Genomic DNA, 13,505 nt, shown 5'->3' with positions numbered 1-13,505 from the left:
AGGCCCGTCTACCTAGAGTCTCAGGCGGGTAACCGAGTTTTAGGACTGATACATGACCGACAAGTCGCGTGGACTCAAAAAGAAATGGGGCAATCTTTATCTTTCCTACTGTTTGAGCTTACGGCGCGGGTAAACGGCGAGAGTAACTTTGACTCTCGGCAGCAGTAACTCAAATACTTATGTGCTAGTACATTTTTTAGCTTAAAAACACTTACTTGAACAAATTCCAATAAGAAGTAGGCTGGTTAAAAATATTTTCCATGTCATTTTGGTAAGCTATTCCAGGTTGCATATAGAATCTGAAATGTAAAAACAAAAATCAAACTTTAATATTCCTTTTCTAAGGTATAACGAACTCCCAGTTTTGGAACTAGTCCAAATAATTTGCTTTGCTATAGGTGACAGGCTATATATTTTAAATAAAAGAAATATAGGTATTTGAACTACCAGAACAAATTATTATCATGACTGACACGTAGGTATGTCACATGAATTGATTTCGAGCATTGTGGTATTTCAGGAAGTAGGTCAAGAGACTGAAAAACGTCAGAAATTAGACAAATTATATGGAAACAAAAATTATAACAACAATCACAAGAATCTCGATGGAAGAGGTACGGCCCAATGGCTACTAGCAAGGGAACATTCCTGCCAAGACAAGCTTCAACACTGGCAATCAGTTTAGAGCTTCTATGCTCAACAAGACTGGTAGGGAAATTGCTAGTTCATACAAGGAGTAAGAAAATCGATTGTTGCTGAAATAAAAATGCCTTTACATAGGGCATTACAAAATTGCATTTTAAATAATTTTGACTTCAAATTTATTTTTCAGTTCTACACGGCCAGGCACGTACTCTTGGGAACCTTAGAGGTTTAAGACTCTTGTGTTTATCTTTAAATTTATTAAATCATGCAAATATTTCTTTTATTCTATGTTTTATACTTCCCCTCCCCCAACCTGGCCCTTCCTAAAATATAGTTTGCATACGGGTGGACCTAGGTTGTTTTTTTCGTTACGATGAGCAAAGGTTCATTGTATCCTTTATATTCAGCTTTAACTAAGTACAATTGCTGACATACATAATAAACGGTGTCTACTGGAGTAGCATGGGGGCGGTTGGTACAAGCGGCTAGTCCCCCGTAATGTTATCTCCCTTAGTGGCTTAAGATCATGAAGAAGGTTCAATAGCGATTCCACCAATGATCCCATCTACATAACCAGAGTCGTAGATGACGTCATTGTTAACTGAAGTTATAGGTGATGACACGTTTTCTATTCAAACAACACATTTTTAAGCTTTGAAGCAATGTGCCTTTGATTTTATGAAATTTATGTCTGGTATAGGAACCGAACTTGAGGGCCAGGATTTCTTATGGTAAAAGAACGGCACGTTATTTGACTGACCAACAGCTTATTGATGATATTCTGTTCATGGACTCACATTCTAGGCAATCGGTGTATTGATTTTGGGATGCTAGCCAACCGATCTCAAGTGTCACTATATCGTAATAACTTAATTACGCAATCGATTTCTCTGTTAGAATTGGATATGTGGTAAATACTATCAGTGATTTGTTTCTGGGCATCTTTTTTGGTACCATTCCGAGAATGTGCATACCACAGTGATTCGAGGCGCTTGCTAGACAGTTAACAGTTAACTCTTTATAATGTAATGGTCCTGAATACGCTAGTTTTCCATTACCGAGGCTTGCGCATGAGTTTAGGTGCTCACATTTCCATCCAGGGCCCCATGTACCACTCCAGGGCCCCAATGCCCCTCCTCCATTTTTCTTCTTGAACTTCGATTTTTTTGGGGACTTGAGGATTTTTGGGGGACTTAGAATAGAAACCTTTTGGACTTTTTGGGTGGCTTAATTTTTTACTAACTGAAATTTTTTGATGTCTTGACTTCACATTAAGTATACTTATAACGAAACAAATCACTTGAGATATTCTAAAGACTACAAAGTGGGGGTGATATAAATATGTGAGTCATGATTTTTTCTATTGGAAAAATAATGTTTGTAGTGGCTTTTATTATATGTAAATATATTGTTGTTTTTCTAATTCTGTTTAACTGTGATTTTTTGTATTTATTAAAAATATTGTGTATTTACTGTAGAAATACAATAATCACTAAAAAATAGAATAGAAAAAACAAAATCTCTAATTTGTTTTTCTTGAGCTTCTTAATAGGAATAAGCGGGAATTTTTTTATTATTTTGGGACTTTTTTTAATGTCTTTTTTTCATGTCTTAAAACAAAATTAAATGTACTTGTAACAGTGTTCAGAAGGATATCATTGTGAATATATATTTTTGTTCACAGAAACGTACAATTGGTTCTACTCTGGTGGAAGTTGAAGTTACTAGCGACAGTGAAATTAGGCCAAGAATAACCCCTGTTGCAGTAGAAATACAAAGGGTGCATCGGATAGCCCTTAAAAGGGATGAGTACAGTCCCGAGATACTGAATGCCGTCGAGAAAAAAGAGGAGGGATATCACTAATACAGCCAAGAAAATTAAAGACAATGCCATAAAAAGCAAAGCATCGCCTTAGTTTTTTTTGGAAATTAGATTTTTTATAAATCTCTTAAAATGACAGCACTTCGGACAATTACTAAACAAAACGGTAATAAATGAGTTAATGAAAATCGTGAATTGTTCTATATTTCAGGGAAAACATAACCGGGAAGAGACTCCCAAGATATTTTGGATAGAAGAAAGTATACATTCTTACACGGATAGGAATCTGACTTTTCCTCTTCAAAACTGTGAACTTTACGAATATTCCAGGAACAATCTAGAGCAAGTGTGCCTTTTGACAAATGATTTACACAAACTACTAGATACTTTAAATGCAACTGTGAAATATATTAAAGACAATTATTTGAACCAGCGTGGGAAAATAGTGCGATAAGTAGGTTGTTATTATTGTTTTTGAAAAAAATGTTTAGAAATACTAAAAAATAGAGTATGATATAGGTTAACAGGGTTTTAAGTTAGTCTGAAAGAGATGAGCAGGGTTTCTTCCCAAAGTCCAGATACATACACGCAGACAAATACACACAGACAGCTACACAAATACGAACAAAACCAAACGTACACACAAATACACAAAAACACACACAGAAACACACACAAACAAGCACACACACACACACACACACACACACACACACACACACACATGGTTTTTCTTCAATGCGGCTGCCTCAGTTTTTCTCTGTGGCTGATCATTGACAGTGTTTATTGTGTGTTTTCAGTAAGTATTTTTGAACATTGGAAGGATAGAGACATGATTGAAATATATGACACTGAATTTATTGGCTTGAAATCATCATCTTGTGGATTTATAATTGAATGTACACACTTGATATTGACTAAAGAACATGAAAAAAGTGACTGTCATCCCTGGAAGGTGCAATATAATATGTTTGACTATGATAAAAGCTTATGGAGTACTGCATTACCATATTTACCCTGACCGAATGATTAAACTTTGTAATAAAAATTGTAAAGACCTGAGTACTGTTCAGAAAGAAGTCAGAGAAATAATCAATTTTTCAGAGTCGAAGCACTTTATATAAAGAGTAACGTGCTTACAGATAAACTTTTCATCCAAAATTGTGATCCAAGAATTCAACTTTTCAATTTAGAAGAAATTAAATGCCCCAAATTTGAAGGAGCTTATCACTGTCCTGAAGATGATTAAGGTTAAGTTAATCGGACAATGGATACCGAAGGACATACCTGATCGTGATATGTGCATCCGACACAGTAAAAATCATGGTATATCATAGGACCCCGTTTTATGGATGAGTAATAGTGACTTTCAGAAATAAACATCATTAAGCTTAACCTTTCCTTATTTTTAGGGATGTTAAAAGAAGAAATCACACAGCTAGTTTCAAATTAAGCTATGATGGATGAAAATATTGAAATAGAAATTTCTTTTTACTGCGATTGTATCATCTGTAAAGGCCATTATCATGATTTGACCAATTTTTATAAGTCCAATACAATCAACTTAGAATAAGTAAACATTAGAATAGATGAGAAGAAAACTGAAAGAAATGAATTCAATTCGAGTGGACAAAAACTCAGTTTTAGATTTGTCAAGTAACAAACAGTGGAAGAAATAGCACCCTTACCATCCCATGAAAGCTCAAAATCACAACGATGTTATTGGAAAAGGACGTCCGGCATACTAGAAAGAGATCACGACGATAAAAAAAATCAAGAAAATCAAGGTCCCCCGAAAGGAATTCTTCACCTTTCTTGAGAAATAACAGAGAAGATTCATATAAAAAAATTTGGCATACAAGAATTCATCTTCATCCTGGAAGAAATCCCATTTAACAATTTATGATAAATCTCGTTACTGATGGCACTTATAAGTATGTTTTACTTTTATATTTGCGAAAAATGTTTTTCACAATATTAATTTGGTCTTATATTTTTATTAGAGCTAGACTAAGGAACAAAGAATGAAATGGACATTTGTTTAATGGGTAGAGATATAAGAATAGGATTTTTCATAAGAAAATTTAATAAAAGCACTATAGAGCATCCTCTAGTACATGTCTCTAGCAAATTCCGCATGCTCTAGTACACGTCTAACTTGCTAAGAAGACTTACTTGCAAGAACAGTAATAAACAGTTTAATAAAATCACTTTTGAGAACAAAAAATTCAGCTAGTTGGTAAATTCCGAATGTTTAAGTTAACGACTGGGTATAAAAAATTGAATAAAATACGTTCGAGTACAACAAACTCAACTAGTTGGTCAATTCCAAGTGTTTTGGATGCTGACTGAGTCCCAAAAAATTTAAATGAAAGAACTTTTGAGTATAATAAACTGAAGTGGTTGGTAATTTCCAAGTGTCTTAGTTGCGACAGAAACTAAAATTTTAGTAAAAGCACTTTAGTACAACAAACTCAGCCAGTTTATGAATTCCGTGTGTTTTAGTTGCAGGCTGAGTACCAAAAATTTAATAAAAGCACTTTCGAATACAACAAACTCAACTAGTTCATAAATTTTGTGTGTTGTACATGCAGTTAGAGTACGATAAATATAATAAAAGCACACCTTTGAACATTACAAACTTTAAATTCAACTAGTTGGTAAATTCTGAGTGTATTGGTAACCGAATGGGTATAAGAAATTTAATAAAAGCACTTTTAAGTACGATAAACTTTGCAAGTTGATAAATTCCGAGTGTCTTAGTCGCTGGCTAAATGCCAAAAAATCTAATGAAAGAACTTTTGAGTACAAAAAATTCCACTACTTGGTCATTTCCACGTGTTTTAGTTGCTGACTGAACATGCAAAAATTAATAAAATCCCTTTAGTACAACAAACTCAGCAACTTGATAAATTCCGTGTGTTATGTTGCAGACTGAGTACCAAAAATTTTAGTAAAAGCACTGTCGAGTACAACAAACTCAGCTAGCTTATATATTCCGTAAGTTCTACTTGCATGTAGAATAGGATAAATTTAATAAAGCGCTTTTGAGTTCAGCAAATTCAACTAGTTGGTAAATTTCGAGTGTTTTAGTTACCGACTGGGCATAAAAAATCGAAGAAAAGCATTCTCGAATACAACAAACGCAGCTAGTTGGTACATTCAGAGTGTTTCAATTCCTGCCTAAGTAAGAAAAATTTAATCAGTGCACTTTAAATACAACAAACTCAGCTATTTGATAAATTCCGAGTGCTTAAGTTACTGTTTGAATACCAAAAAACTTTAATGAAAGCACCTTTTGGTAAAATCCCAAAAAATTCTAAGTTCCAAAAAAAGTTCTAGTTTTAGTTACCAACAACTACGTTAAAATAAGTCAACTGCAGACAAGTTAGGCTCATTTAGTTTCTCTTAGCGTGGCGGGCCACGCTGGTTTTCCAGGCCTTCAATTTTTGGGGGCTTATCTAAAAGTGCCTTCATTAAATTTTTTGGTGCTCAGCAAGCAAGTGAAACATTCGGAATTTATCAGATAGTTGAGTTTGTTGCAATTATAAGTGCACAAAATAAATTTTTGGTACTCAGGTAGTAACTAAAACACTGAATCTACCAACTAGCCGAGTTTGTTGTACTCAAGAGTGCTTTTGTTACGTTTTTTTATATCCAATCAGTAACTAAAACACTCGGGATTAAAGCTATGGGATTTATAAACTAGTTGAGTTTGTTGTACTGAAGTGCTTTAATAAAATTTTTATATTCAGTCAGCAACTAAAACGTTTGGAAATTAGCAACTAGTTGAGTTTGTTGTTTTCAAAACTGATTTGATTAATTTTCTTGTACTCTACCTGCAAGTAAAACACATGAAATTTATCTAATAGCTGAATTTACTGTATTCAAAAGTGCTTTTATTAAATTTTTGGTAATCGGCTGCAAATAAAAACACAGGGAATTTATCAACTAGCTGAGTTTGTTGCACTTAAAAGTGCTTTAATTGTATTTTCTTATTCATTCAGCAACTAAGATACCTGGAAATTGCCAACTAATTAAGCCTGTATTAGTCAAAAGTGCTATGATTAATTTTTTTGTACTTAGCCAGCAACTAAGACACTAAAAATTCGTCAATTAGCTCAGGTTTTTGTGCTCGAAAGTACTTTAATTAAATTCAGTACTTTTATATTCATTCAACAACTAAGACGATTGGAAACTATCTACTAGTTGAATCTGTTGTAGTCAAAAGTGCTTTCATTATTTTTTTTAGCTCAGCCAGCAACTAAAGCCTTCCAAATGCATCAATTAAATGAATTTGTTGTTCTCAAAAGTTTTAAAACACTTAAAATTTACAAACTAGCTGAGTTTATTGTCCTCAAATGTGCCTTTATTAAATCCTTTATACCCAGTTGGTAACTAAAAGACTAGGAATTTACCAACTAGCTGAACTTGTTGTTCTCAAAAGTGCTTTTATTAAAGTTACCGTGCATTACCTGCAAGTGAAACACACGAAATTTACCCATTATCTGAGTTTATTCTGCTCAGAAGTGCTTTTATTACATTTTTGGTGCTCAGTCCTTAAGTAAAACACATGGAATTCATCAACCAGCTTATTTCTTTGCTCAAAGGTGCTTTTATTAGGTTTTTTATATTCAGTCGACAACTAAGACACTTGGGAATTACCAGTTATTTGATTTTTTTTGTGCTCAAAAGTGCTTTCATTAATTTTTTGTAACACAGTCAGCAACTAAAACACTCGAAATTTAACAACTATCTGAGTTTGTTGTACTAAAGCATGCTGAGTTTTTTTGTACTCAAAAGTGCTTATATTAAATTTTCGATATTCGCTTAGCAACTAAAACACACGAAATGTACTAACTGGTTGAGTTTGTTGCACTCAAAGTGCTTTCATGAAATTTTTGTCATCCAGCCAGAAACTAAAACACTCAGAATTTACCCACTAGCTGAGTTTGTTGTACTCTAAAGTTCCTTTATTGAATTCATGAAAAATCCTATCCAAACTTCTCTGACCATTAAAAAAAAGTACGTTTCATCTTCTTTATTCCTTAATCCAGCTCTAATTAAACAAGACCAGATTAATATGGTAAAAAAAATTATTGCAAACATCGCCATCAGTAACGAGATTTGGCATAAGTTGATAAATGGGAGTTTTTATAGAATGATGATGAAGTCTTGCATGGCAAATTTCTTTTATACGAATCTTCTGTCATTTCTCAAGACATTTGAAGAATTCCTTTAGGAGGAATTCCTTCTAGTATGCCGTACCTCCTTCTCCAAGACCATCGTTCTAATTTTGAGCTTTCATGGGACGGCAAGGGCGATCATTCTTCTACTAGTTTCTTACATGGACAATATAAAACTGAGTTTCTCTCCAATATAATTGAATCCATTGCGTTCAATATTTTCTCCTTTCCCATATGAAAAATTCTTCCAGATTTCCCTCATCTATTCTAATTTCTACATGCTCTAAGTTGATTACATTAGAATCATAAGAATTGGTAAAATTATGATAATGGCCTTTCTAGATGATACAATCGCAGTAAAAATATATTTCTACTAGCTGTTGGGGTGGCGCTTCGCGCCACACCAACACCTAGTTGGTTGGGGCGCTTCGCACCCCCCAAGCCCCCCCGCGCGCTTAAGTCGTTACGCACCATATTATTTACGCGCCATTGTAGTTGTGTCCCTGTGTCCCACCTGTGAATATAGATATATATATATATATATATATATATATATATATATATATATATATATATATATATATATATATATATATATATATATATATATATATATTATAAATATAAAATATATATATATATATATTTTAACTACGTAAAACTTGCGAATATACAACATTCTTCGCTGTCCCATTGTCTGTGCATATAAATAGATTGTCAGGTTTACCGACTCTTGAACATGCAACATATAATTGTCCATGGGAAAACAATCCGTATTCATATCTATACCTCATGATTCTAATGATTGCCCTTGAGCAATGTTGATGGTGACTGCTAATCGACCATTCTCTGTGTCGCCGTCGTCATTTATATATCCCCCTGTGCCCCCCGGCGTCCCCGTTGTAGTTGTGTCCCTGTGTCCTGGTCGTCATTTATATTCCCTGTGTCCCGGTCGTCATTTGTGTCCCGGTGTCCCAGTCTGTAATTTCTCTTTGAGTGTCCCGGTCGTCATTTATATTCCTTGTGTCCCGGTGTCTCGGTCTGTATATACATTCGTTTTTGAATTGGTATTTTTTTAGTTTTTAGTTTTTTACCTTTTTTTAGTTTTTGTTAGTTATACCTCATGATTCTAATGATTGCCCTTGAGCTTTGTTGATGGTGATTGCTAATCGAACATTCCCTGTGTCCCCGTCGTCATTTATATATCCCACTCTGCCCCCCAGCGTCTCCGTTGTAGTTCTGTCCCTGTGCCCCGGTCGTCATTTATATTTAGTTTTTTAGCTTTTTTAGTTTTTTTTTGTAGCTTTTACCTTTTTTTAGTTTTTTTTAGTTTGTTTTACTTATGTCCTGGTCGTCATTTATATTCCCTGTTTCCCGGTCGTCATTTGTGTCCCGGTGCTTTGTTGATGGTTAATTCTAATCGAACATTCCTTGTGTCCCGGTCGCTTTCTCTTTGAGTGTCCCGGTCGTCATTTATATTCCCTATGTCCCGGTGTCCCGGTCGTCATTTGTGTCCCAATGTCCCGGTCTGTAATTTCGTCAGTCGACAAATATGACGTCAGTCAACACACAAACATGTTGTCACTCGACACACAGACAACTTATTTTTATATATATAGATTTTAATATTTTCTTCAATCATAGCTTATGATGAAACTAGCAGTGTGATTGTTCCTGGTAACAGGACTAAAAATATGGAAAGGTTAAGCTTAAAGATGTTAATTGCTAAAAGTTCACTATTATACATCCATAAAACGGGGTCCTATGATATACCAAACTTTTTACTTTGTCGTTTGCACATATCATGATCAGGTATGTCACTTTAATTTCCTTAGTGGTACTAGTGATCCGCTTCCTCCTTTTTCTCAATGTTATTCAATATCTTGCGAGTATACTCATCTCATTCAAGGGTTAACCAATGCCCCCTTGGCATTTCTACTGCAACAGTGGGTACTCTTGGCTTCATTTCACTGTACCTTGATCTTCCACGAGAGTAGAACCAGTCGTATGTTTCTATGAACCAAAAATCTTTATTCACAATGTTGTCATTCTGGACACTGTTATAAGTACATATAATACTATTTTAATACATAAGAAAAACGTTCAAAAAATTCCCCAAAAAATTCCCCAAAAATTCCCCAAGAAAATTCTAAGCCACCAAAAACAAGTCCCAAATGATTCCCGAGAATTATAGATTCCAAAATAGAAAAAATTCCATATCATTGCTACTACGAAGTTCAAGAACAACAAATTAGATAATATATGTGTTCATTTATTTTTACGGTAAATAAACAATATTTTTAACTAATACAAAAAATATAGCAGTTCAAAAAACAATAAAAAAACATAATTAGATAAAATAAATGTCACTACAAACATTATTTTTAATAGAAAAAATCACGGCTGACATATTTATATCACCCCATTTTTGTATTTTTTTAAAATATCACAAGTGATTTTTTTCGTTATAAGTACATTTCAGTTCAAGAAAAAGGGGGGCACAGGGACTCTAGAGGGGGGCATGGGGCCATGGATGAGAATGTGGGACCCAAACTCATGTGCAAGCCTCGGTAATGGAAAAGCGATGTGCTCAGGACCATTAAATTATAAAAAGGATACCTTGCCGCTTGTAGTCATTACGATTTCTCGAGATGGAAACACGTTTCATTGACCCACAAAAGACTATCCAGTAAGTATCTCAAAATCACTGTGGTATGCACAGTAATTCTCAGAATGATGCTAAAAAAGGTGCCAGGAAGCAAATCACTGAAAGCATTTACCACATATTCAGCTCCAATTGAGAAACCAATTGCGCAATTAATGTGTTACGATGTAGTGACACTTAACATCAGTTTGCAAGCGTCCCAGAAACAGTACATTGACTGTCTAGAATGCATTTATACGAATATAATATCATTAATAACTTGTTGGCTCAGTCAAGTAACGCGTTCTTCTTCTACTATAGAAAATCATGGGTCTAACATACCATTTCTACACTAGACACAAATTTCATAGAATCAATGGAAAACTGTTTAGAAGTTAAAAAATGTGATGTTGGAAAAGAAAACACGGTGCCATCTATAGCTGCAGCTAACAATAACGCCATCTCTAACTTTAGTTATGTAGATGGTAGAAGTGGTAGAATTGCCGTTAAACCTTCTTCATAAATCTTAAGCCAGTAAGGAAGAAAAGAGTGGGGGGACTTACCGCTTGTATCAATTCACCCCATACTACCTACTGGAACGGTAGAATAATCTCTGCTCATTTGTTTTTCCTTTGCCCTCCAAAGCTGAGTATGGCATCCCTCAAAGGTCGCTTCTAGGGCCTGTGTGAATTTCCCGTCCCCATTACCAAAGCTCGTCCTCGGTGCTTTTGCTGATGATAGCACCTTTTAAACTTCTCGAAGAAGAGAGATTGAGGTTCGAATAAATCTTAGGGACCTATTTGAGAGTCATGCTTGGGTTTGCTTATCTAAAAATCCTTTTCTAAAAAAAATCAAGTCTATCTCAGAATTGTTCTTAACCATCTGAAAATTTTATATTTAAAGGTATTATAAGTACACCAAATGATGACCACATTCGTTTCTTAAGCATCTTTATGGATAAAAACTTATTCATTGAGCGCCATATTGATTTGACCAAAATGAGGATATGCCGAAACCTTGACATTCTAAGAAAACACAACAATATTTTTCTGGGGCATATTCTACGATTCCTCTTTAGATAGGTAAATATTTAGTAATTTATACAACAAAAAACAATATTTACGACCATATTCAGCACCATATATCCCCCCTCCCGCAACGCTCGATGGTTGGTCTAATTTACAGTTTAATCCAAGTGTGTGTTTCTCATTCCTCAATTATATGTATGTGTTTTTTCACTTCATTTACTTAAACCGCTCCCTACAATTATAATGAAGTAGATAATCTGATCATGGGGACAAATCCTTCTATCACTTCCAAAACTCTTAGAATATTCATCGTTCCTAATGAACCATTTTTCGAGCAAAAATACGCAGAAAATATAATTTAATAATCGCTTTGAAAAACATGCTGTTTTAAAGAGCTGAACCCCAAATGGCACAGACATGCCCATTTTGTCAAGTCTGGTTTTGACAACTACTGCTACTACAACTACAACAAGATTTATTGTGGTGTTAAGCTACGTGATAACGAAGCACGGATAAAAACTACCCCTCAGTTTCACTTTAAGCTGCTATTATGGTCGCCATGATGAAATCCCACAACCCTTTGTGGATTGTTTAGGAGTTTCTCGCAAACGGACTTGACGCAAATTTTGATTAAAAAACAATCGACTTTCATTAGAATAAATAAAGAAAATAATTTTATTTAAACTCTGATTAATCTGGGATTCCTATAAATAAAGGATCGAAGTAGATGAAACATTTTGAAGTTTGAAGATTGACAATACCCCACGAAATTATTAACATCATCAGGTCTTAGAAGACGAATTATCATCTAAATACGGATAATTTATCAAGTGTAAAAGCGACCAAAAAAAGAGCCATGTTTAAAGGCTCTTCTTCAAATAATGCCAAAGCCAGATCTAGAGAAAAATCTTGGCGAGGGAGCCAGTGTGACAAGGGCACCAATAATTAACTGAATTGGCAAGCTTATCAAAAAAGGGTAATAAAAGAGAAAAAAACAAATGAGGGTGCTAGAAAAATCTTGAATGGGGGAAGGGTACAGCCATCCCCACCCCGGATGCTCTCCTGAATGACACACTGCCAGTTGGTGGCAAATTTAGTCCCTAGACATACATATAACATAAATACAAATGTAACAAAAACAAGCGTTTTAAATATGAAAGAAAAGGGTGATTTCCTAACTTGAGACGAAAGGATTTACCTTTAAAATGAGGGAGACTACTACCCCCTCAACCTTTCACTCCTTATTTTAAAATATATCCGAACTATGTAAAAGCAATGGATGTGACCAGCTATTGGTTGTCAGTACCGAAGGGAAGAATTTATATTTGGAATTAAAACTATGTCCACACATAGAAGGGTGACTACTCATGATTTGAAATCACTGAATATATTCACCAAATATAAATGTATTTTTAACTAAATGTAATTTAACTATATATATATAAATATATATATATATATATATATATATATATATATATATATATATATATATATATATATATATATATATATATATATATATATATATATATATATATATATATATATATATATATATATATATATATGCATATAAAGGTGTCACACATCACAGAACATGCATGAATATGTTTAATTACAGAAATCGCACAGCATAAGCCTGTAACTCTTTTATCTTACGGATATAGCTTAGTTCAAAATACCAAGAAACATTCATCAATTCAGGGCATTGCCCTGAGATTCCGTTTGTTCTGCTTATAGTGCAATCATGATAATGTTTAGGAAGCCAAAACTGGCCAATGGAACAAAACTATATCAAAGAAGTATACTTAATAAAATACCTTTATGGGCTTGAAAACACACACATCTTACTCTCCATCCTTAAGATATTTTATTTCGCAGAATATTTTTTTTTACCACGGCACAATAAGGGCAAGCAAACAATGGGATGTTCCTCAAGAACGGGACCTTCACTTGAAGCGCAGGTCTGCTTTCCATGTCTGTGTAATAGTATTGCCAAAGGAAAAAACTGGAATAATGGGAAAATGTCTAATATATCCTTAGAGTTCCGGTCTGATTCTAGGATATAAAAACAAATCAATGGAAACTATCGACCAAAGTAACATTATTATGTTTTTTTTTCCATTTTATCAGAATATAAAAAATGAAGTTCCTTCCCTATCAAGGTTGATTGCTAT

General features: G+C 34.2%; 1 protein-coding gene across 2 annotated transcripts in view; it reads right to left on the bottom strand.

The window, feature by feature from the left end:
* Positions 1 to 13,300, bottom strand: part of LOC136027474 (uncharacterized) — a 56,147-nt gene extending 42,847 nt beyond the window's left edge. For both annotated transcript variants that reach the window (XM_065704772.1, XM_065704771.1), the window contains exons 1-2: positions 13,149 to 13,300; positions 216 to 299 (exon numbers count right to left, since the gene is read on the bottom strand). In XM_065704772.1, coding sequence (XP_065560844.1) covers positions 216 to 267 — 52 coding nt within the window. In that variant the 5' untranslated portion in view covers positions 268 to 299; positions 13,149 to 13,300. The remainder of the gene's footprint in view (positions 1 to 215; positions 300 to 13,148) is intronic.
* Between the last annotated feature and the right edge of the window lie 205 nt (positions 13,301 to 13,505).

The sequence above is a fragment of the Artemia franciscana genome, chromosome 5 (assembly GCF_032884065.1).
Source record: "Artemia franciscana chromosome 5, ASM3288406v1, whole genome shotgun sequence".
Lineage (NCBI taxonomy): Eukaryota > Metazoa > Arthropoda > Branchiopoda > Anostraca > Artemiidae > Artemia > Artemia franciscana.
This window is presented reverse-complemented; position numbering and strand designations above follow the sequence as displayed.